Source organism: Neophocaena asiaeorientalis, unplaced genomic scaffold (genome assembly GCF_003031525.2).
Source record: "Neophocaena asiaeorientalis asiaeorientalis breed wild unplaced genomic scaffold, Neophocaena_asiaeorientalis_V1.1 scaffold667, whole genome shotgun sequence".
In the NCBI taxonomy this organism is placed as follows: domain Eukaryota; kingdom Metazoa; phylum Chordata; class Mammalia; order Artiodactyla; family Phocoenidae; genus Neophocaena; species Neophocaena asiaeorientalis.
The window spans coordinates 782816-805906 of NW_020173385.1; the positions used below are offsets into that span (position 1 = coordinate 782816).

At 45.0% G+C, this 23091-nt stretch overlaps 1 protein-coding gene and 1 pseudogene across 4 annotated transcripts; both read right to left on the bottom strand.

Annotated features, from left to right (window-relative positions):
• Positions 1–3334: 3334 nt before the first annotated feature.
• On the bottom strand, positions 3335–7686 carry PJA1 (praja ring finger ubiquitin ligase 1). Of its 4 annotated transcripts, XM_024746615.1 has the most exons (3): positions 7590–7686; positions 5400–5588; positions 3335–4832 (listed from the first exon to the last, which is right to left on the bottom strand). In XM_024746615.1, exons 2-3 carry the CDS (start codon positions 5525–5527, stop codon positions 3785–3787), a joined length of 1176 nt encoding a protein of 391 aa, XP_024602383.1. In that variant the 5' UTR covers positions 5528–5588; positions 7590–7686; the 3' UTR covers positions 3335–3784. The 4 variants fall into 4 exon arrangements, with proteins under 4 accessions (XP_024602383.1, XP_024602380.1, XP_024602381.1 ...); XM_024746612.1 differs by having other exon boundaries at positions 3335–5594; positions 7590–7670; XM_024746613.1 differs by having other exon boundaries at positions 3335–5921; positions 7590–7654.
• On the bottom strand, positions 7586–15224 carry LOC112400710 (60S ribosomal protein L37 pseudogene; annotated as a pseudogene).
• Between the last annotated feature and the right edge of the window lie 7867 nt (positions 15225–23091).

Genomic DNA, 23091 nt, shown 5'->3' on the forward strand with positions numbered 1-23091 from the left:
CACGCACCTGGTCCGGCCAGATCCCTGTGACTCCTCCCAGGTTCTCTGAACACACCCCCTGCCCTGAGCCTACCTTGGGGAACTCATTCATCCTGTCAGCAAATGCTGCTGAACACTTTTGAGCCCAACACTGAGTGCCAGGACTATGGAAATGAGTCAGACACAGAGAGCTCCTGACTGCGAGGACTCACGGGGATGGGATGCAGAGAGGGAGGGAGCTAGGGGTATCATAAAATATTGTTTTCAGGAACTGGCATGTGAACAGGGCTTCTTAGAAAATTGATAGAACTGACAGGGCTGGTAGGGACATTTCAGGTCAGAGGTCCAGACACAAATGTAGAAGGGCCTAGCTGGAACAGAGGGCTGAGAGAAGGTCATGCCTTAGGGCCAGGAAAAGCCTTATGATGGCTCAGCTGTAGTGCCAGCTGTGGGCACCACCTCAGGAAGCTGAGGTGCTCTCTCGCAAGATGAAGTGGTTTCTACTCCAAATCAGTGACCAAAATGGGAGGCTATTTATTCTGCAGCCAGGAAACATGTCCAGAAACCAAGACGTCCAGTGTGACGGGTGGCACCTTCCATGGATACACCAAATAACCTACCCTCAAACATGACTGCTTTGTGTGTCCCCAAGGCCTGCTGCTCTAGAACCATGGCAGGAGGTGCCAATAACGGATCCACTGCGCTGTAAACAGAAATCACCTGACCCTTGGTCATTGGGGATATCTCATATGACTAGGAAAACAGGCACAAAAGTGGGCTATGGTGTTGGCAAGTGTGCCATTTGGGGTGCCTAGTTACAAACAACAGAAACCTACTTTAGTTAATTGAAGCAGAAGAGCTTTATTGGAAAGCAATGGCGGAGCTTGGGGAATTGTCAGAGAGGATAGAGAGTCAGAAACTGGCAAGAACAAGGGAACCAGGCAGACAAGGACACGGTCACATCCCACCCCCTGGGCCGCCACCACCTTCGGCACCAAAGCAGCACAGGAGCAAACGCTTCAAGACCCCCGCTCCTCTGATTTCCTACCTCCAGGCAGGCATAAGTGTCTGATGTGCTGAGACTGAGGTCTCAGTTCAGGCTGCTTGGGCCCTGGGCCTGGGTCTCAGTCCTTGTTGCTGTCCCTAGTCAGGAGAGCCTCACCTCTGGCACAACCCTCCACAGCAACAGGCTTCTCAGACAGGCCCTGGGGAGGGGTCCCTTTACGTGGATGTACTAATGCTGACCCTAAGGGAAATCGGGGCTGCCGCTCCACAAGGAGCAGGGAGGAAGACGACCAGGACCCAAGGGGGTTCCTAACACGTCTCCTTGTGTGGTGCCAGTTAGGGCACAGCAAAGGTTAACGTTAGGCCAACCGCCACAACGCTACCCAGCAAGGGCCCTCCAAGGTCGCAGACTTCTAAGACACCATGACAGCTGAGGTGCTGGCTGAAGGCCAAGGGGGGACACAGAATGGCTGTGGGGGACGAAGTTATAAATAGCAGCTTGACCGGTTGCAGGAAAAAAAGACTGTGGCTTCGATCACATATTTCCACGCTTGCAATGAGAGAAAAATTATTTTTTATCAATTGGAAACTATTTTGACTTATTTTGTTAACGTTCATGAAAATACACTGACATTATAAAAAAAAAAATCAAGCAGACTATTTCAGGTGAAAAAAATCAAAAACCCCCTTCCCTACTCTTCTCTTGGGAGCCCCTGTCCCTCCCCAAAGGTAACCACTGCCATCACTTAGGTATGTAGCCTTCCAGACACTTTTATGCATTTGCATATATAGTTTGGTTTCGTAAGGTTTTATTTTACATCAAGATCGTACATATTGCTCTACAATATGCTTTTTTTACTTAACATTATGTCTTGGAGATCCTTCCATATCAGTACATACAGTTTTTAACTGTTGCATAGTATTAATTCCATACAACTAATGTATCTAAGTTGCGCTCAGGGACACGTACCATTTTACATTTTGAAAGCAAGCTACTCCCCAAACTGCCCCCTGAAAAGGCTGCTATCATTTACATTCACACCCACAGCACGAGTGCTCCCATTTCTTCTCTTTGTAGCCCAAACTAGATATTATCACGAAGAAAAACTATTGCTTTCTGATGGACACAATCGGTTTCATTGTCGTGTTAATTTACACGGCACTGATTGCCAGTGAGGTTGATCATTAGCAATAGCCAAGCTGTTGGAGCTGAAAACAGCTCTCCAACTGCTGGGAGGAGCATCAATTAGTACAATCACTTTGGAGAGCAGTTTGGCAATATCTAGTTAGAATGAAGATGCTCTAAACCTAAGATGCCCAAATTTCACCTCCGTATACTTATCCCTAGGGAAATTCACACGTGTGCACAAAGGAACATCTTTAAAGTATGTTTATTGCTGCAAAATACTGGGAAGAACCTAAATGTCCACCAATGGGAGAACAGATAAATAACTTGTGGTAATTCATACAATGGAATATTTAGTATACAGCCGTTAGAAGGCATGTATCAAAACGGCTAAATCTCAAAAGCAATGTTGAGTGAAAAAAAGCAAGTTGCAAAATGATACATACATTCTAGCAATTATGTCCATTTAAAAAACAAACACTCTATATTGGTTATGGAGATACACACACACACATACATACATATGTACACAAATACACACACACACACACACACACACACACATCTAAAAATGTAGACGAGAAGTAAACAATTTCCTGGGTAGTGCTTACCTCTGTGGAGGAAGGTAAATATGACGGGTGAAGAACTTCACCTGTGCCTGAAAGTGTAAATTTATTGGAGAGAGAGAGCGAGATCTGAAGCCAATATGGCTAAATGTTCAAACCTGTTCACTTTGTGTGAGTGGGTACCTCTGTTTTTCGTAGCACTTGTCTGGCATATATTTTTCTGTTCCTTTTGTGTCACTGTGTTAATGTATGCAATCAGCATACTGCTTTTTTTTTTTTTTTTACCCACTTCCTCTGAGACTTGCTTTTCTCTAAAAGGGGATTTTTAACTCCTTCACCCCTACACTCCAATTGGATGTATTCCTACCATCATTATTTTTACTATGCTTTCTCACTGTTTCTCTCCTTCTCATAGACTGACAGAGTATCCTCTACTCAACCTTTGCCCCTTTAGTAGCCTGACAACCATACACTCTACCCCTACTTAGAAAGAATTACCCTTACTTTTGCTGTTGTTGGAGTCAGCATTTCCAGTGAAACTAAAGTTTTTCTCCTAGTGGGAACACCAGAAAACCCTATTTGGGATGCAAATGCAAGAGATCAATTATAAAGTCACTTAGTACCACCGTTTTAGACAAAACCAAACAATTCCACTATACCACGTAAAACCAAAAGGAGAACTTTAATAAGCTTTTACGGCACTGCAATTACAGGAACATTAACCCATAACATGCAACAGAAATGATGATGCCCTTTGGACAAGTTTAACAGATAAACTTGACATTACAATCAACAGCAACATATTCTACTGAAAAAAAATGCAACTTATTTCATCGTTCAGGTTAGAAAATTTATGTTTTTACTGCAATCGCAAGTAGCATTTAGAAAGTTTAGTTTTCCCTTTCTAACCTCTAAAACACAGGATGATTTTATTTTCAATGCAATCGTACACAACCGTTTTCACACTGGAAATAATCACGAGGAATCGACAGGTGGAGATTAATCGACTGATTGACTTCACTTCAATGGTTAATTTGGAGAGGGCTCCTGCAGTATTGTGGATTTCAGATGGGGAAAATCATCAGACCAGGAGTAAAGAGCCTTGGTCTTAAAGCGGGGGAGGGAACATGCAGCGGCACACGGGGCAAGTGCCTGACTTCTGAAGCCAGATGGACACACAGGGCTTGTGGAAATAGTGGTGGCACGGCAGCTCCGTTGCCACCTCCCCCTTCACATATTCACTGCAACAGATGGGGCAACACATCTCCTGCCCCACCGCGCTGTGATCTTCCGTGACCAGGATCTCGGGAAGAGCGTCGATGCTCTCCTTGCTGGCTGGTGGATTGGCCACCTCCACGTCCACCGCGAGAGACTCCAAGTGCGCCAGGGCAGTTTCCATTGCCTGGGCCAGGCGTTCTTCAAGTGCCATGTACGTGAGGAACTGAGGATCCACGTAGGAAATGGCTTCAGCCACCCCCAACCCATCCGCAAACCCATCGAAGAGGCTCCAATCCACTTCGAGGTCTTCACTGACACTGGAGTCATCTTCAAGGTTGTTGTTGCCGTCCAGCATGAAGACGCTGGGCTGCAGAAACTCCTGACCGGAATCATTATCCCCCTCACTGCTGTTCTCGTTTTCATTGTATTGGAGCCAGGGAACTTCTCCTTCTTCGGTAGTTGCCCGTTCCTCTTCCTGGAGAGATGGCCCTCGAACTTCTTCAAGTTCATTGCCGCCACTGCTGCCAGCACTGGCACCAGCACTGGGGCTGGCACTGGCACTGGCATTCACTCTGGCTTGCTCGGCTTCATGCTCTTCTTTTCCTGGCAGAGTCTCCCAGCTCTCGCCACTGGACGACAGATTTTGCTCCCGACCTCGATACTTGCGACGCAGAGCCACAGTCCACTCTTTGTCACTGTCAGAGTCTTCTTCGAAGTACTTGTAGTACTCATCACTGTACGTCCAGAAGTCAGGGTCGGCCATGGTTCGTCGCCGTCTCGGCACCTTCTCTGGCTTCACTTGGTCACTCCTGGCTTCCCTTTTGTCTTCAGGGTACTTCGGCTCAGGGTAGCCACCTGAACTCTCGCCTCTGCCTCTTCTTGCCAGGCCATCCGAGTGGCCTTCATCGGCGTTGGCAGTCTCCCTCCACCTGGAAGTACTGTGTGGCATATCATCATCATCATCAGTATCAAAAAATATTTTTGGTTTCACGCAGTTGGGACTTGCCAGATTTCTGATTTTGGGCCTCACCACCGGCTCCTCTGCACTCTTTGGGGTGTTTTCCCCACCACCACAAATACTCACAGGAGCCCTGCTGGGACACGCAGGTAAATTCTGCTCCCGTCTCTCCCTCTCCAGGCTGTTGCCATTTGTGACCACCTTGCCTTCAGCAGAAGATGGCTGAGGGGCCATGCTATTTGGCTGCAGGAACTCAGCTCTGCTAGCAGAGCCCCGTGCTGTAGGGGCTGGGTCTAACTTGTCAAGCTCCTCTCTCACATCACGGTTAAAACTAGAGAACTGTGGGGGCACCCCGGCCAGAGACCTCGCCCCCTTCTCTGGGTCATACAGCTTATCATCTTTAAACTTGCCAGTTTTCCCTCTCACTGGCACTCGCTCAACAGGCCCAGCCCCCTCCTCCTCACTATCATCTGCCCCGAAACAGTCAACATGTCCATAAGCCATTCCTCTTCTGCTCCCCGAAGCCCTGTACTCTCTGGGCGGGTACCTGGAGTAGTCCTCATTATCAACATTCAGGCTGGTCCCCGAGCTCTCGCTGTCGTCCCAACTACGACGAGTGGTGGAAAATGGTGATCGGCTCCTCTTGGTGGTTTGACTGGGGGCTGATCTGTGCATTGGGACTTCGGATGACGTCTTTCTCTGGCCGGAAATCCTTTCCTGCTGGCTCGTGGATGGCCTGAAACTGACATAAGCATGCCTTCTTCCATACCTCCTGCCTGTATTGGACTGATAACCTCCTGCTGGCTTGGGCCATACAGGCTTGCTAGATTACTGACCCATTTGCTCTGACTTAGGAGGGTTTCCAGTACATCTGGGGCTTGAGTGGAAAGGCTCCTGCTCCCTGCGCACGCTTTGGAGATGGGAAGGTCAAATCAGTTCGGAATAAAGGAGCAGGGAGATTTATTTTCACTTCAGCAGACAGGTTACAGAAAGAATAAGGGGCCTTTAAAATTAGTTTCACTTTCTTCTATGGCCTGGAGTAGCATTCCAGTGACTGTCAGGTGTAGACCTGGAACACATTTTTAATGTTGGCAAAATAATTACAAAACTGGGTTTGTAGGAAAGCCAGACTCAGGGGAGAATCTGACGGAAGACGGGGGAGGGGTGACTGGATGCTGGGAAGATAGGTGAAGCACTGGGATTGTGCCAACATGGGAAGAGGAAAGACGGCTGTGGGTTTTTTTTTTTTTATGGGGTATCTGCATTTTTCTGAGTCCTGTGTACATACAGGAGCAATGCAAATTGGGATAGGGGTGGAAAATATAGATCACCATCACTGTGTATGCGAGAGTGTCTACGTGTCTGTCAGGAGGAGAGGGGCAGGTGGAAGGGGGACCAGGCAGGTGGAAGGGGGACCAGCGCTCATGAAGTGGAGAGACTCCTGTATTTGCAGGGGGAAAGGGCAGGTGACAGTGGCACTGGGAAGAGGCATGAGTGTCAGGCAGAATGAGACCCATTCTGGATGTGGGTATGAAAATGACAGGCATGGATGGGGTGGCTTCAGGGGAGAGGGGCACGTGTACGTACGATAGACAGAGAACGTGCATGTGGTTCCGATGTGTGATGGCTGGAACTCTAGGGAGGAATGCCTGTGTTTATGTGCCTGTGGCAAGCCAGGAAGGGTATAGTGGCACTGAACAGGGGGTGTCCTTGAGTTTGTGTGCGTGTGTTCATCAAAACGGGAGGCAAAAATGGAGAAGGGCCAGTGTGAGCAAATGCATCGATATGGGGACAGCACTGGAGAGGGACGTGCGTATGGCAGGCGGGCAGGCGGGTGGGCACCAGCAATGGAAGAATGTCTCTATGCATGGATGTGGCAAGCAGGAAGAGGGGGATGTCCCTGGAGAAGGATTTATGTGAGTGTGTGTGCATGGCAGGGACCAGCGAAGGAGGCTGTCTAGGCACATAGGTAGCAGACAGGGAGCACCTGAGAGGGGTATGTAAAAGAACGTGTGGGTGTGTATGCATGTAAGTGGCATAGGAAAGAGGAGCCAGCAATCTGTGTGAAGGGCAGGACATGTGCGTGTATGTGTCCCTGCGCGCGCACGCGAGACACGGGGATGGGAGGGGGTCCGCAATGTCATAATGAGACGGGGAAACGTTTATAGGCTCAAACGGTAGATCCAAACCGATGTGGCAGGCAAGGGGGAAAAAAAAGAAAAGGGCGTGTGGGGTTATAGTTTTTCCCTGGGAATGATTTGTTTTTCTGACAATTCTTTTCCTGGTAACAATATATTTGCCTAAAAATCTTCACCATTTACCATTCATCAAAACAACTTCAAAATGGGGAAAGAAAGGCCACGGATCGCTCCACAGAGGGGCCAAGAAGGGAGGCAGGAGGAGAGGGGAGGACAGGCGGAGAGGGCCGCGACCACCACTCCCCTCTCGAATAGCGATTCAAGCCACCCGAGCTGGGACCGAGCCACACGTAAGGGGCCGGGGAATGAAGGATGGAGCCCTAAATCGGGCCGGTGGAAGGCACAGGCCTCCCTCTGCGGTCAGGTCCCGCGTCCGCCCCACCCCTTCCCGAGGGGCGAGCCCGAAAATCTGTTCGTTAGAGCCCCCACCCCCCACTCCACATCCTCACGCCGGTGCCCGGCCACTCGCCCCACGCCCGGCCACTCGCCCCACCGCCACGTCTGGAGGGAATCGAGGAAATAAACAGCCTTTCACTCACCCAGTCGCGACCCCCGCACGCTCTCGGAAAGAGAAGATCCTTCGGACCTCCAACCGCCACAGCCGCTGCTCCCGGGGCTCCAGCTCCTCCCCCTCCAGACAGCGGCGGGACGGGCGCGACTGCGGCGGCGGAAGTGATTGTAGCGTCGCGGCGGCCCGCCCCCTTGATGTGGCGGGGGCGGCAGCTGCTCTCGACAAATCAGGGTGGGCTCGAAAACATTATTTCATTTGAAATGATGAAATCGTCAAGGATACAGAAAAGGACAGCGAAAAATGTAACCAACAGCCAGCTTTAACAAATGTTAAACATTTAGTCATTTGCCCTTCTGTTCTGGGCTTTGGGTGGTTGTTGTTGTTTGAAATAAAATGAAATCCGCAAATTCTTTCTGATTCATTCTGATGTGAAAGTAATGATATTAATATATCCTATCTTATGTTCTATGTTATGATCTGTAGTGGAAGTATCACGGTACTTAGGGTTGCAGTCAGCTGAATTTTGTTTGACCTGGTGGTTGAAGCAAATTGAACTGTTTACAGTAGAATTTGTTGCTGTTAATCACAAAATCGTGGTTCTCTATCCAAAAGAAATGATCAATCATTGCAGCACAACATGGGTTCACATTTTCGTAATTGCATTGCTCTTCAAAATACTATAGCTATGCCTTTTGGATTTATACAATTTTACTGAACTCCGAAATCTTTTTTTTAATTGCGCTTTACATATATCTCTAATATTTGCGTCAAATGTAAAGACTGCCTATGTTCACAACAGTAGCAAAGCTTTGTTCTTTACTGGGAATAAAATGCATAATAGAAGAGCAAGAAATTTTAGGAGTAACAACAAAATAGAAATAGGATGTATAACTTTCAAACCGTTGAAGAAATAATATAAAGAACAAAGAGAAAAAAATCTAACAAAAGGCAGAAATGGGATGGGAGGCAACAAGAAAGTATGTTTAAAAAGGGGGGAGCAGAAATAAATCCAAACATGTCAGGATGTATTATGGGTTAACATCTCCCATTAAAAATTAAAAAAGCAAACTCTCATTTTAGTTTTAGCATTTAGTTTTTAGAAATCCAGTTATAATTCAAAAAGGGTCATGTACCAAAATGTTCATTGCAACTCTATTTACAATAGCCAGGACATGGAAGCAACCTAAGTGTCCATCAACAGATAAATGGATAAAGAAGATGTGGCACATATATACAATGGAATATTACTCAGCCATATAAAGGAACAAAACTGAGTTATTTGTAGTGAGGTGGACGGACCTAGAGTCTGTCACACAGAGTGAAGTACGTCAGAAAGAGAAAAACAAATACCATATGCTAACACATATATATGGAATCTAAGAAAAAAAAGGTCATGAAGAACCTAGGGGCAAGACGGGAATAACACAGACCTACTAGAGCATGGACTTGAGGATATGGGGAGGGGGAAGGGTAAGCTGCGACAAAGTGAGAGAATGGCATGGACATATATACACTACCAAACGTAAAATAGATAGCTAGTGGGAAGCAGCTGCGCAGAGCACAGGGAGATCAGCTCGGTGGTTTGTGACCGCCTAGAGGGTTGGGATAGGGAAGGTGGGAGAGAGGGAGACGCAAGAGGGAAGAGATATGGGAACATATGTATATGTATAACTGATTCACTTTGTTATAAAGCAGAAACTAACACTCCATTGTAAAGCAATTATACTCCAATAAAGATGTTAAAAAAATAGAAATCCAGTTATATGCTGTTTATATGCTTCACCTAAAGCAGAAATAGGAACAGAATATATATGCCAGTTAAATACCAGCAGAAAGGAAGGAAAGAAAGAAGAAGGAAGGGAGAGGAGGAAAGATGGAAAGAGGGGAAGGAAGGAAATTTAAAAGGAAAGGAAAGGAAAAAAGGTAAGGAAAGAGACATGTAGCAACGTTAATATCAGAAAAATCAAGAACTCAAAGTAAAAAGCATTAAAGAAAACAAATCAGGTTGTTTCATTCACCGAGAAGATATAGTCACTGAAATTTATATGCCAAACAAAGTAATTTCAAAATATATGAGGCAAATATTGTTAGAATTATAGAAATCAGAAAGGCTGCAATTATAGTAGAAGACTTAACCACACTTGTTATGGTATAGATAGAGCAAATAGATTGCAAAATAAACAAGGATATAGAGAAATTCCACAACCCAATTAATAAGCCTCATCTAATGTATATGTATTTTTGTACTCAAGAAATAATGTATTTTTCATTTAAAATATTTCAAACATACAGAAGAGTACAGAGAATTAAACGTACTTTTGCCCACATGTACTTGTCACACAGACCAAGCACATTTTATTTTCTTTGGATCCTCAGATTCTTCTGTTTTTGAAACAAAATATTACAGTTGAAGCTCTCACTTTATCCTATTTATCTTACTTCTTTTTCCCAAAAAACACCATTTAGAAGTTTCTTTCTTGTGCATGTTTTTTTCTTTTTTCTACATATATATATATATATATATATGTAACCAATATACATTATTGTTTTATGTATTTTACATTATGTGAATGGTATAATAAATATAGCCTTTTGAAATTAAATCTTCATTTAATATTATTTTTTGTTAGTGATTTGATACATTTATATCTAGGTCATACATTTTAACTACTGAATATGATTGTATCTATTTTCCAATATGATATTACTATAATATATCATTGTACGGACTTCTGTTGCATGAATGATCCAATTTCTTTATCTCTTTGCCTGCTGATGGACTTGGGTTGTTCCCGTTTTGTGCAATTATAAGTGAAGATTTAATGAACATCCTGGGGCATGTCTCCTTGTGCCCATATTGAAAAGTTTCTCTGGGGCAGACCTTCCCAGCTGGGTAATGGGGGTTCTAATATATTGATTCCCTTAGCCCTCCAGAAAGATGGGCCTGGCTTCACGCAGCTGCTGCCCTGGGGACTGTTCCCTTTGGCTAAGAGCAGGCTATCTGTTCATCCCAGTGAGCTGGTACACATATTAGCATTTTAAACATATGCTATGATGTGAAAAAGATTAGAAAAAACTGCTCTAGTGTATGTATTTTGAAGTAGAATTTCTGGGTCAAAGAGTATATAGTAGTTAACTATTGTTGTATAACAAATTGCCTCAAAACTTAGCAGTTTAAGACAACCGACATTTATTATATCACAGTTTCATAGGTCAGGAATCTATACCTGGGTTAGCTGGGGTGTCTCTGGCTCAAAGTCTCTCATGAATTTGCACTCAGGCTGTCATCCGGGGCTGCAGTCTTATATGCAGGCAAAATTGGGGTAGGAGGTCCACATCCAAGCTCTTTTACATGGCTGTTGGTAGGCCTCAGAAGATCCACTGCCAAGCTCACTCATGTAGTTGCTCTCTGACTTCAATTCCTTGTCATGCGGGCCTATCCATAGGCTTCCTGAGTCTCCTCACAACCTGGCAGCTGGTGAGAGAGAGAGCCAGAGAGCACCTAAGATGGAAGACGTCGTTCTTTTATGACTTAAACTCAGAAGTGACATCCCAACACTTTTGCCATATCCTATTTATCGGAAGTAAGCCATAGAATTTGTCCATCTAAGTTATCAAATTTGTAGGCATGGGAATGCTCATAATGTCTTTATTATCTTTTTAATGTCCACAGGATCAGTGGTGATGGCTCCTCCATTTCTGATATTAGTTTTGTCTACTCTCCTTTAGTCTTGGTCAGCCTAGCTAGAGATTTACCAATCTTACTGATCTTTTCAAAGAGTCAGCTTTTTGTTTCATTGATAATCTCTATTGCTCTATTGTTTCCAATTTCATTTATTTCTGCTCTTTTATTATTTCTTTTCTTCTGCTTACTTTGGATATAATGTGCTCTTCTTTTTGTAGTTTCCTAAGGTGGAAGCTTAGATTATTAATTTTAGATCTTTTTCCTTTTCTAATATATGCATTCAATACTATAAGTTTCCCTCTAAGCACTGCTTTTAATGCATCCCACAAATTTTGATAAGTTCTGGTTTCATTTTATTTCAAAATTTTAAAAAATTTCTCTTGAGATTTCTTCTGAACCCGTGTGTTGTTTAGAAGCATGTTGTTTAATCTTCAAATATTTTGAGATTCCAGCTATCTCTCTGTTATTGATTTCTGATTTAATTCTGCTGTGGTCTGAGAACACACTTTGTATCATGTCTAGACTTTTAAATTTGTTGTCTTTTAAATTTGTTAAGGTGTGTTTTATCACCCAGAATGTGGTCTATCTTCGTGAATGTTCCATGTGAGCTTGAGAAGAATGTGTATTCTGCTGTGGTTGGATGAAGTAGTCTATAAATGTCAATTAGATCCAGGTGATTGACGATGCAATTCGGTTCAACTATGTCCTTACTGATTTTCTGCCTGCTGGTTCCGTCAATTACTGATAGAGGGGTGTTGAAGTCTTCAACTATAATAGTGGATTCATCTATTTTTCCTTGTGGTCCTACCAGTTTTTGCCTCACGTATTTTGATGCTCTGTTGTCAGGCACATACACATTAAGGATTGTTATGTCTTTTTGGCAAATGATCCCTTTTATCATTATGTAATATCCGTATTTATACCTGATAATTTTCCATGTCCTGAGATCTGCTCTGTCTGGAATTAACATAGCTACTCCAGTGTTCTTCTTATTAATGTTAGCACGTATATCTTTCTCTTTAATTTACATTTAATCTGTGTCTTTATGTTTAAAATAGGTTTCTTGCAGACAACATATAGTTGGGCCTTTTTTAAAAAATACATTCTGATAGTCTCTGCCTTTTAATTGGCACAGTTAGACCACTCACATTTAAAGTGATTGTTGAAATAGTTGTTTTAATATGTACCACGTTTGTAACTGTTTCCTATTCATTGCCTTTGTTCTTTGTTTCTCTCTTGTTTGTGGGGAGAGTCTTCCATTCTTTTTCTGCCTTCTCTGACTTCTAATTGAGCATTTTATATGATTCTATTTTCTCTCTTCTCTTAGAATTTCAACCATATTTCTTATGTTTACATTTTTTAATGGTTGCCCTGGAGTTTGCAGTATATGTTTACAACTGATCCAAGCCCACTTTCAAATGACACTATACTACTCCATGGGTGGTGCAGGCACCTTATAACAGAATATTTCCAATTCCTTTCTCCTGCCCCTTATAACATTGCTATCATTCCCTTATCCATAAGCTATAATCATCTAATACATTGTTGTTATTATTTTTTGGTGAAACTGCTATTCATTGGATCAGTTAGAATAAGAATATGGAAAGATTTTATTTATAACTTCATTTATTCCTTCTCAAAAACTCCCCCCCCTTTTTTTTTTTTTTTTTTGAGTCCCCTGCACCGGCAGGCGGACTCTCAACCACTGTGCCACCAGGGAAGTCCCTCCTCCCTTTTATTTTTTTAATGCAAATCCAAGTTTCTGACCCATATAATTTTTCTTCTTTCTGAAAAACTTTTAACATTTCTTCAAGGCAGATCTCAGAAGTGACATCCAACACTTGTTTACCAAATTTTATTTATTAAAAATGTATTACTAAGTCTGGCCCACACTCAAGGGGAAGGGATTACATAAGGCCAGGAGTTCCAGGAGGTAGGGGTCATTGGGGCAGAAGGGGGCAGGAGCATTTCAACTTCAGTAGATATTGCCAATCTGTTTTCCAAAGTGGATTTTACCAATTATTGTCCCACCTGCAGTTTATTCACATCAGTGTTTCCCCACATCCCACCATTCTTGATACCTTCATAATTTAAAATTGTTGTCAAGCTGAGTATGGAACACTGTTGTTTGACTTTGCTTCTTCCTAAATTAGTAGAGAGGTTAAACATCTTTTCACATTTGTTAGCCACTTAGATTTCTTCCTCTCTGAATTGTTCGTTCATATATTTTGTCCATTTTTCTATTGGGGTTGTTTGTCTTGTTATTATTGATTTCTAGGAATTCTATTTATGTTCTGCATACCAGATGTTAGTTATATTTGTACAGTTGCAAATATCTTCTAGCTGGTGTTTTCTTTAAATGTAAATATGAAATTATAAAAGTACTTAAACTATGGGGGAATGTTTTTTATAAGCCTGAAGTGGAGAAGACCTCTATAAGTTGACAAAATGTACAGGAGCAAAAAAGGGAAAGTTTCAACTTCACAAAAACAAAATGTTCTGGCAGGCAAAAAAAAGTCTATAAATCAACAATTCTAAGGAAATTTAAAAATAAATGAAAGCCTGGGGGAAATATTTTCTGCGAATTTCACAAAGGGCTCATTTCCCAAATACACGAAGAGCTCCTATAAATCAATAAATGACCCACAAACCAATGTTAAAATGAGCAAAGGATACAAATAGACATTTTATTGGAAAGGAAATACAAATGCCATTGAAACACACAAAAAGATGTTCATTCATAAAAATAAAATGTGATACCATTTCACCTGTGAGACTGACCAGTATGAAAAAGCTTGTAAACACTGTGTGGTGGAGGGTGTGGAGCTTCAGGAACCTTCAAACATTTCTGGGGTGTGGGTAAGTAAACTGGTGTAGTCTCTTAGTTGGCAAGTTGACAGTATCTATCAAAACTACTAATGCGTATAGTTTTTGACCCAGAAAGTCTACTTCTAGGAATTCACTTACAAATATGCTTGCACATGATTTGAAATGAAATATGTGCGATTCTATTCATTGCAGCATTGTTTTTAATAGTAAAAGAACAGAAAGAACCTAAATTTTTATCAAAAGAGAAATGAATAATTATTATGGTAGAATACTTACTATAGAGCAACTAAGATGCAGAATCTAAATCTACATGTATCACAATGGATACATCTGATAATATTGAATGAAAAAAAAGATGTCAGAAGATATTCACAGCGTAATAGCATTTATATATACTTTTCAAACACATAGAGGGCATGTAGTTTAAGGATTGCTCCATCTTCCAGAGAATTGTTCATTTGATCACTAAGAAATGACTCTCCTTGATTCTAATAATACTTTTGGTGTTAAAGTCAATCTTGTCAGTGATCCTGTTACCCAATTTTCTTTTGAAAGGAATTTTTTTCTGGTATATTTTTATTCATCTCTTCTTTAAAATCTTTTAAGGTAACATCTTTATAATTATACACAAATAGGTATATAATTTTAGATACACTCATAAAGAATCCTATGTGCATATTTTGTAAAATTATAGTCTTTTCTTCTTTCTAGTTTTACTTATCTCCCTTCTCTGTCTATATCACTGCTCCCCATAACCTATATCAATAACCTAGTATTCATTATTTCGTTTTTTTCATACTTGTATAATCATATACAGATATATGTATACTTATGTGTATATAAAATGCTGCAACAGCTGCCCTCTTGGGTTGAGGTGTTGTTCCTTCACGGAATCCATGCCTGATTCTGCTGTATACAATTTTTAGGTGCCTCATTCGACCAGTCCCGGTGGTATTTCGTCTTTTAACTTTAGCACTCCAGTTATACTTCCTCTTCCGCTTGGCAGGGTAGCCATATTTACCACAGGTCGACTTCTGAAGGTGGTAGGCCTTAGAGCCACAGCGGCGGCACAACGTGTGCGTCTTATTCCGAGGCTTTCCAAACGAGGACGTTCCGTTCGTCATTTCGCTTCTGCCGCTGAGACCAAAGAGCTCGGGCTTCTTATTGTGGTGGCTTCTCTTGTTGTGGAGCACGGGCTCTAGGTGTGTGGGTTTCAACAGTTGCAGCTCGCGGGCTCTACAGCGCAGGCTCAGTAGCTGTGGCGCACAGGCTCAGTTGCTCCGCGGCACGGGGGATCTTCCCGGACCAGCGCTCGAACCCGTGTCCCTTGCATTGGCAGGCAGATTCTCAACCACTGCGCCACCAGAGAAGTCCCCCACATTGGAGGGTTTAATAAGTATTGTCAAGTTGCACTCCAAAGGGGTTAAAGAGATTGGCTCCCTCTGCAATCAGTGAAGGAACCGGTTTCCCCACAGCTTTTACAACACAGTATGTTTTCAAACACGCTGATGTTTATCAATCCGAGAGGAGGAATGTGGTCACTATTGCTTTTCTCTTTATAGTGTGGTTTATTCTCTTTACCACCTGTAGAATATTCCAGAGTGTGGTTGTGCCTTAGTTTGTTTAACTAGACTTCTGCTAATGGACATTTAGGTTGTTTTCAAATATTTGTTTTATTTTAACTTTAGTTTGAAAAAATGTCAAACCTATGGAAGAGTTGCAAGATAAGTACAATGAACACTTGTATACCTTTCACCTCAATTCAGGTGTTATATTCAGGTATATGTATGTATGTGTTTGTGTGTGTGTAGGTTGAGGTGTTGTTCCTTCACGGAATCCATGCCTGATTCTGCTGTATACAATTTTTAGGTGCCTCATTCGACCAGTCCCGGTGGTATTTCGTCTTTTAACTTTAGCACTCCACTTACACTTCCTCTTCCGCTTGGCAGGGTAGCCACATTTACCACAGGTCGACTTCTGAATCTGGTAGGCCTTAGAGCCACAGCGGCGGCACAACGTGTGCGTCTTATTCCGACGCTTTCCAAACGAGGACGTTCCCTTCGTCATCTCGCTTCTGCCGCCGAGACCCTCCCCTCCCTCTTGAGCCTCCCTCCCATCCTCCCTATCCCACCCCTCTAGGTGGTCAAAAAGCACCGAGCCGATCTCCCTGTGCTATGCTGCTGCTTCCCACCAGCCAACTATTTTACATTCAGTAGCGCATATATGTCCATGCTACTCTCACTTCACCCCAGCTTCGCCCTCCCACTCCATATCCTCAAGTCCATTCTCTATGTCTACCTCTTTATTCCTGCCCTGCAGCTAGGTTCATCAGTTTTTTGGGGGGTTTCTTTGGGGGTTTTTTGGTTTCCATATATATGCGTTAGCATACGGTATTTGTTTTTCTCTTTATGACTTACTTCGTTCTGTAGGACAGACTCTAGGTCCATCCACCTCAGTACAAATAACTCAATTTCGTTTCTTTTTATGGCTGAGTAATATTCCATTGTATATGTATGCCACATCTTCTTTATTCATTCATCTGTCGATGGACATTTAGGTTGGTTCCACGTCCTAGCTATTGTAAATAGTACTTGCAATGAACATTTTGGTACATGTCTCTTATTGAATTATGGTTTTCTCAGGGTATGTGCCCAGTAGTGGGATTGCTGGGTCATATGTTAGTTCTATCTTTAGTTTTTTAAGGAACCTCCATACTGTTTTCCATAGTGGTTGCATCAATTTACATTCCCACCAACGGTGCAGGAGGGTTCCCTTTTCATCACACCCTTTCCAGCATTTATTGTTTCTAGATTTTTTGATAATGGCCATTCTGACTGGTGTGAGGTGATACCTTATTGTAGTTTTGATTTGCATTTCTCTAACAATTAGTGATGTTGAGCATCTTTTCATGTGCCTCTTGGCCATCTGTATGTCTTCTTTGGTGAAATGTCTATTTAGGTCTTCTGCCCATTTTTTAACTGGATTGTTTGGTTTTTTTTTTTATATTGAGCTCCATGAGCTATTTGTATATTTTGGAGATTAATCCTTTGTCTGTTGTTTCATTGGCAAATATTTTCCCCAGTTCTGAGGGTTGTCTTTTTGTCTTGTTTATGGTTTCCTTTGCTGTGCAAAAGGTTTTAAGTTTAATTAAGTCCCATTTATTTATTTTTCGTTTTTATTTCCGTTACTCTAGGAGGTGGGTCAAAAAAGAGCTTGCTGTGGTTTATGTCAAAGAGTGTTTTTCCTATGTTTTCCTCTAAGAGTTTTATAGTGTCTGCTCTTACATTTAAGTCTTTAATCCATTTGGAGTTTATTTTTGTATATGGTGTTAAGTAGTGTTCTAATTTCATTCTATCACTTCTTGCTGTTCTCACTCAATAACACTCCCTGAAATCGATTGGTATGACTCTAATTACTAACCTTCAATGGCTGCCTAGTGTTTCATGATGGGGATATACCATAATCTATTCGGCCATCAACCTACTGATAAATAATTATGATTTTCAAGGTTTTTTTTGTTTTTGTTTTTGTTTTTTTGCGGTACGCGGGCCTCTCACTGCTGTGGCCTCTCCCGTTGCAGAGCACAGGCTCCGGACGCACAGGCTCAGCGGCCATGGCTCACGGGCCGCTCCGCGGCATGTGGGATCTTCCCGGACCGGGGCACGAACGCGTGTCCCCTGCATTAGGCAGGCGGACTCTCAACCACTGCGCCACCAGGGAAGCCCGATTTTCAAGTTTTTTAAATGCTATGATCAATGCTTCAACACACGTCTCTGTACGTATAGGTCCTTAGGTGCCAGGGCTTTCATTTCCATGGAATGGTGTCCCAGAAGTAGAATGGCTAGGTCAAATGATATATGTTTTTTAATTTTAGTGGATGGTACCGGATTGTTTTCCCCAAAGACTAGAACTCTTCCTGTTTCCACCAGCAAGGTGTGGCCTACAGCATGGCTCACTTGACTGATCCTGGAGCAGAGATTCCTGACCCATGCTGGGCCAACTGGACTTTTCTCCTGTGGATGTGAAACTCAAAAGAGACACGCAGAGACTGGGGAGATTGGAGTGGAGTCATGTTCACATCAATCAACTCTGAAAACCAGCCCAATATCTTTGACAGTCTTACTTTTTGCCCAAGTTAGCCAGAGTTGAGTTCTGTTGCCTACAACCAAAAGGAACATAAATCCCTAAACCTGGTCACAAACTCAGCCTCGAGCCCAGATACAGATTCAGTTCTGATCCTGGCCACAGACTCAGTCCTCACCCTAGTCAGAGACTGAAGCCCATTCCTGGCCCCAGACTTCCCTGACCCCTTCTCGGCATCTCTCTGAGGGGTGCTCCTGGTTGCAAGGGGGGCAGGTGAGCTAGTGGGTACATTTCATCCAGAGCCTGGAACCCAAAAGTAAAGGCCTCTTTGTGGCAACTAACACTGATCACTTTGGAGACAGAGGGGAATTTCTTGTGAGGAATAACTGGTAAAATCTAAGTCAGAGATGTTTTGGGGGCCTCTGGGTTGTGGGGAATAAGGGATCAAAAGGGAACCCAGTGGGAGATGGGATCAGGGGTTTGGTTTGTGGAGGTAGAGAATGAGGGCAGTGAACTCTGGACCTAGCTCAAGGAAGTGGGGACAGAGCAGGGATGTGGGGAGGGCCAGCCATCGGGAGCTGGATGTGGCTGGACTGAGTTGCCTGCTAGAGCGTGGGGAGTCCCAAGGTCCTGTGCCCCGGGATGAGCAAAGAGGAGTTGCCATCGAGAGATGTCGAAGCAGCCTGTAGCCCAGCGGCCTCCTCCTTTGTCTCTCCCAACCACCTGGCACCGCCTGGACCAGCGGCTGGGACCCCATGCTGCCTGGCCCTCTCCCGGCTGTCCTGACTTTCCACGGGCTCCAAAGCCACCTGCCTCCTCCTCTTTCCCTCCAGTTGCCCCCGCCCTTCATCTTTTCCCCTGGCTCAGCTTCCCTTTGCGTGCCGCCTGTTGAGTTTCAGGGATTAGGGCTGTCTACCGTGGGACACAGCTCCCTTCTCTTCTCCCCAGAGCCAGGAAGCTCTTGCCAAGATCTGGTCCCAGCCTTACCCCCAAGGATCTCTGGCAGGAATCGGGCAGAGCTTACTGGGAGTGGGGCTGGAGGGGCAAGCCCAGAGTGTGGGGAGGGGACTAACATTTGTCAAATACCTATCATAAGCCAGATACTTTACTTCTACTCTCTCAGTGTATCTTCAGAGCAAGCTGGTGAGGTAGCAATTCTTATGTTTAGATGGAGAAGCTGAGGCTCAGCGACTGTAAGGGCTTCGTCTAAGGCTAGAGGTGGCCAAGCCAGAATTTAGAACTGGGACTGTCGACTCCAAAGCCAGCTACTTCCAGGCCTAAGGTGAGAGGAATGAGGGGGCCTCGGTTCCTAATGAAAAGGGAGGCCCAGGTAAGGAGTTTCATGGTGGAGGCCTAGAGCCGCTTACTGGATCCATGGCTGGGCTCCTGGCCCTGAGCTGCAGGGAGTGAGTGGAGAGGGCTCACTGGGCTGGGATGCTGGCTAAGCTACAGAGGCAGAGAACAGGTTCCCCTCACCCTTCACCTACAGCCTCAACTCAGGTAGCACTGGGCCACTGTCTTTCCATAGCGTTTCCCCTCAACCCTGAGTGCCTCTGTGCTTCTATCCACAAGGAGAGAAGGGAGCAGCTGGTGATGGTGGGAGTTGGCCAGGGTGGGGGAGGGCTGGAGAGAGGGCTGGGCAGAGTCAACAGGCCAGAACACAGTCAGTTCAGGCAAGAACTCGGAACTTCCCCTCCTCTGACCTCACTGTTCCCACTTCAGCAATGGAGAGATTGTATTAGATGATGGCTGAAGCCTATGGCAACTCTGCCAGTGTGTGTGTGGTGTGGAAGTGCTGGGGCCATGTCAGCGGGGAGAGCTTTGCCCACAGAGCATGACTGGGGGAGTGGCAAGGGCAGGAGACAGGGTGAGCCTGGAAGACGTACCAATGGCTGGCATGGGAAGAGCTTCTTTGGGCCCTGCCTGTGATCCTAGCCCTGCCCCTGGCTGCTCCCTTCACAGTAGAAGGGTGGAGGATAAGCAAATGGGGGCCAAGGTTGTGGAAAACGTGCCTCTTTGAAAAGAACACTAGGGGAAGTGCAGAAACAAGGCTGTAAACATTGCTGGTTGCCCTGAGAGGCAGAGAAAATGGCATCTCCAAAAAACAAGTGAAAAAGGCCACCTTCAAGTTTCCACAGAGGCACGAGGCACTGGCTGGCCTCTTAAACTGGGCTCTAGTTCCAGGCCTGATAACCCTGCTTGCCATGCGACCCTGAACAAGTCTTCTTCCTCTCTGAGCCTCAGTGTTCCCATCTGCATGATGAGAGTTTGGACCTAAATGCTCTCCAAGGGCTCTGACAGCTCTCATATTCTGGAATCTTCTACAGGTCGGCTCTGAGTAAAGCCCCGTGAACTCAGCCCTGCCTCAGGCACTGACAGGTGAGTTGATCAGCTGTGGGAGTCAGAGTAACATTGAGACTTGGGGGTCATCCTAGGATTCAATGTGAACTCCTCACCATGGCCTACAGGCTTGGCTTCCTTGGTGTCTTGTCTATCTTTCCAGCCTCCCCTCTTCCTGCCTCTGTTGTGTCTCCCCACTCCACTTTCCACTAACCCCCCTTCCTGGCCTAGAACATACCAAACTCCCTGTTGCTTCAGCACCTGCACACTTGTTATTCACCACACTCGGAATGCAGTTTCCTACCTCTTTGCTGACTAACTCTTCCTTCTGACTTGAGCTGAAATGCCACCTCTTCCAGGAAGCCTTTCCTCCTGGCCCCCTATCATGGGCCAGTTCCTACTCTGAACCACCCTTGTAGCATCACATTACCCATCACAATAGTAATTATCTGTGCCACCTTTTTGTTTTTTTATAGCTGTCTCTCCTCTCAAATTCCTATGAGCTCTGTGAGGGCAGAGGCTTTGTTTATCTTGTTCACAGCTCTACTTCCGGTGTCTAGTAGCCCAGAAACTTTCAACCCACAAATATTTCTTGAAAAAAATTTCCCAGCAGCTACCTTGTGTTGTAGACCTACTGGGGGGCAGGCACAGATATACAGGGTCTTATGTGGCCTTGGTATCACGCTCCCCCTTCTCATTTCTTAGGTGAAGTGATGGAGGCGCAGAGAAGTAACAGATTTTGTCGTGCCCGATTTTGTCGTGCCCGATTGTGTCCTGGACTAGGTGCTGGGCCATGCAGACTTGGGCCTGGCAAGCAGATCTGCCTGCTCCATGCCTCCTTTTTTGCCTGCCACCACTCTTCGGAGAGGAGCAGCAGCTGTGGCCTCTCCTCGTGTTCCCATAGCAACCAGTGCTTACCTCCCGCTCACACTGGTTCCTAATTGCCTGATTACGCATCTTCTCCCCCGCCAGCTCTGGAGCTTCCTGAGAGCAGGGGCCATGGCGGGCTTTGCCCTCCATTGCGTGCTCTGGGCTCGGTGAGTATTAGTTAAATGAACAAAAATGAATGCATGACTAGCCATGCCCATGGGTTTTTAAAAGCTTTCATCACAAACAAGGTACCTGGCAGCCTGGAGGACTCCTCAGCTCACCTCTGCTGAACAGAGTGCCTGGCTGGCCCCCCTTCTCCTCTCTTCCCTGCTGCTTGGGGAAGCTCTTTAGAAAACAGGCCAGGCAGCCTGCATGGTTGCGAGTGGGAGGGGGATGCTGGAGCCGGTGCAACACCCTCCCCTAAAAATCCCCCATGCATACACACACGCGCACACACATGCTCCCCTGCCACCTCCTTCTGAGGGAAGCCATCACAAATGCCCAGCTTTTGCTGTGAGAATTACCAACAACAATTGAGTTTCATATTCACTTCTAATGCTCAGTTCACGATCTCGCCAGTCAGCCTCTTCCTCTCTCCCTTCCTACTGCAACCATCTAACTCCGCTCGCCATCATGTCCTACCTAAGCTGCTCCAACAACAACCTCCCCGCCTCTGCCCTGTTTCCCTTCCTCCTCCCTCCCCATCCTCCATGGCACAGACAGAATGAGTGTCCCGAACAGAAATCAGCCCATGTTATTACCAGCCAGCCTCACAAGGGAGTCATCATTTTTGTGGCAGGGCAAGGGGCTGTCCAAGGCACTGAGGCCACCAGATGGGGGGAAGGCAGAGCTACCAGTCCATTAGTTTAGTCCTTAAATGTTTGACTCCAAACCAGGCACTGAGCTAGAGTCCTGAGCTCACAAGAATGGAACCAAAATGAGTTCCTACACTAGTGGAAGGGATGGAAAAAATACCCTGCTATGAGCTGCACTTTGCACAGGGTGCTATGGGAACATACAGAAAAGTATGCTTGTGCTGGAACAGGGAATGCTTCACAGAGGAAGGGACATTTGATCTGGGCTTCCATCAGAAATTTTGGTTGTGAACAACAGAAATCATCTCTGACTAACTGAAGAGAAAAGGGAATTTGTGGGGTTGGGGGGTAATCTATAGGGAGCTTACGACATCAAGGGAAAGGCTGGAGAACCAGATTTGGAAATAGATGTAAGCAAAGGCAGCACTGGGGGAGGGGTTGGGAAGGTGTGGGAAGCAGAAATGGTTCGATCAGGATTCTGCTGCTGAAATGGATGAGGGCTGTTTCCTCTATTCTCATACTGCTGGCTCCAGATTCAAAGTCCAAAGAGAGGGTCCAGTGACCAAGCTTAGTCCTATGCCTGCCTGTGGCTAGCCTGGGCTGGGGATAGGAGGACTATGTGCCTTTGGCTTCCATGGCAGGCGGCAGACGCATGGATTTGCTGTTTCACCAACCTTACCCCAAATGAGGCAGAGACAATTCACTTAAAGCAAACAGGGATCTAAGGAAGGGAGAGGAATGGATGCTGCGGAGCCACAAACCAACGAATAGCCGCTTCCTCCCTGATGACAGGAAAAGAAGAGGAGAAGGGACCAGGCAGAGACAACCAAATGGGCAAAGAGCCAAACCCTGCTGGGCTTGAGGCAGGTGGGCAGCATCATATGACTGGAGTGTCGGGGGAAAGGCGA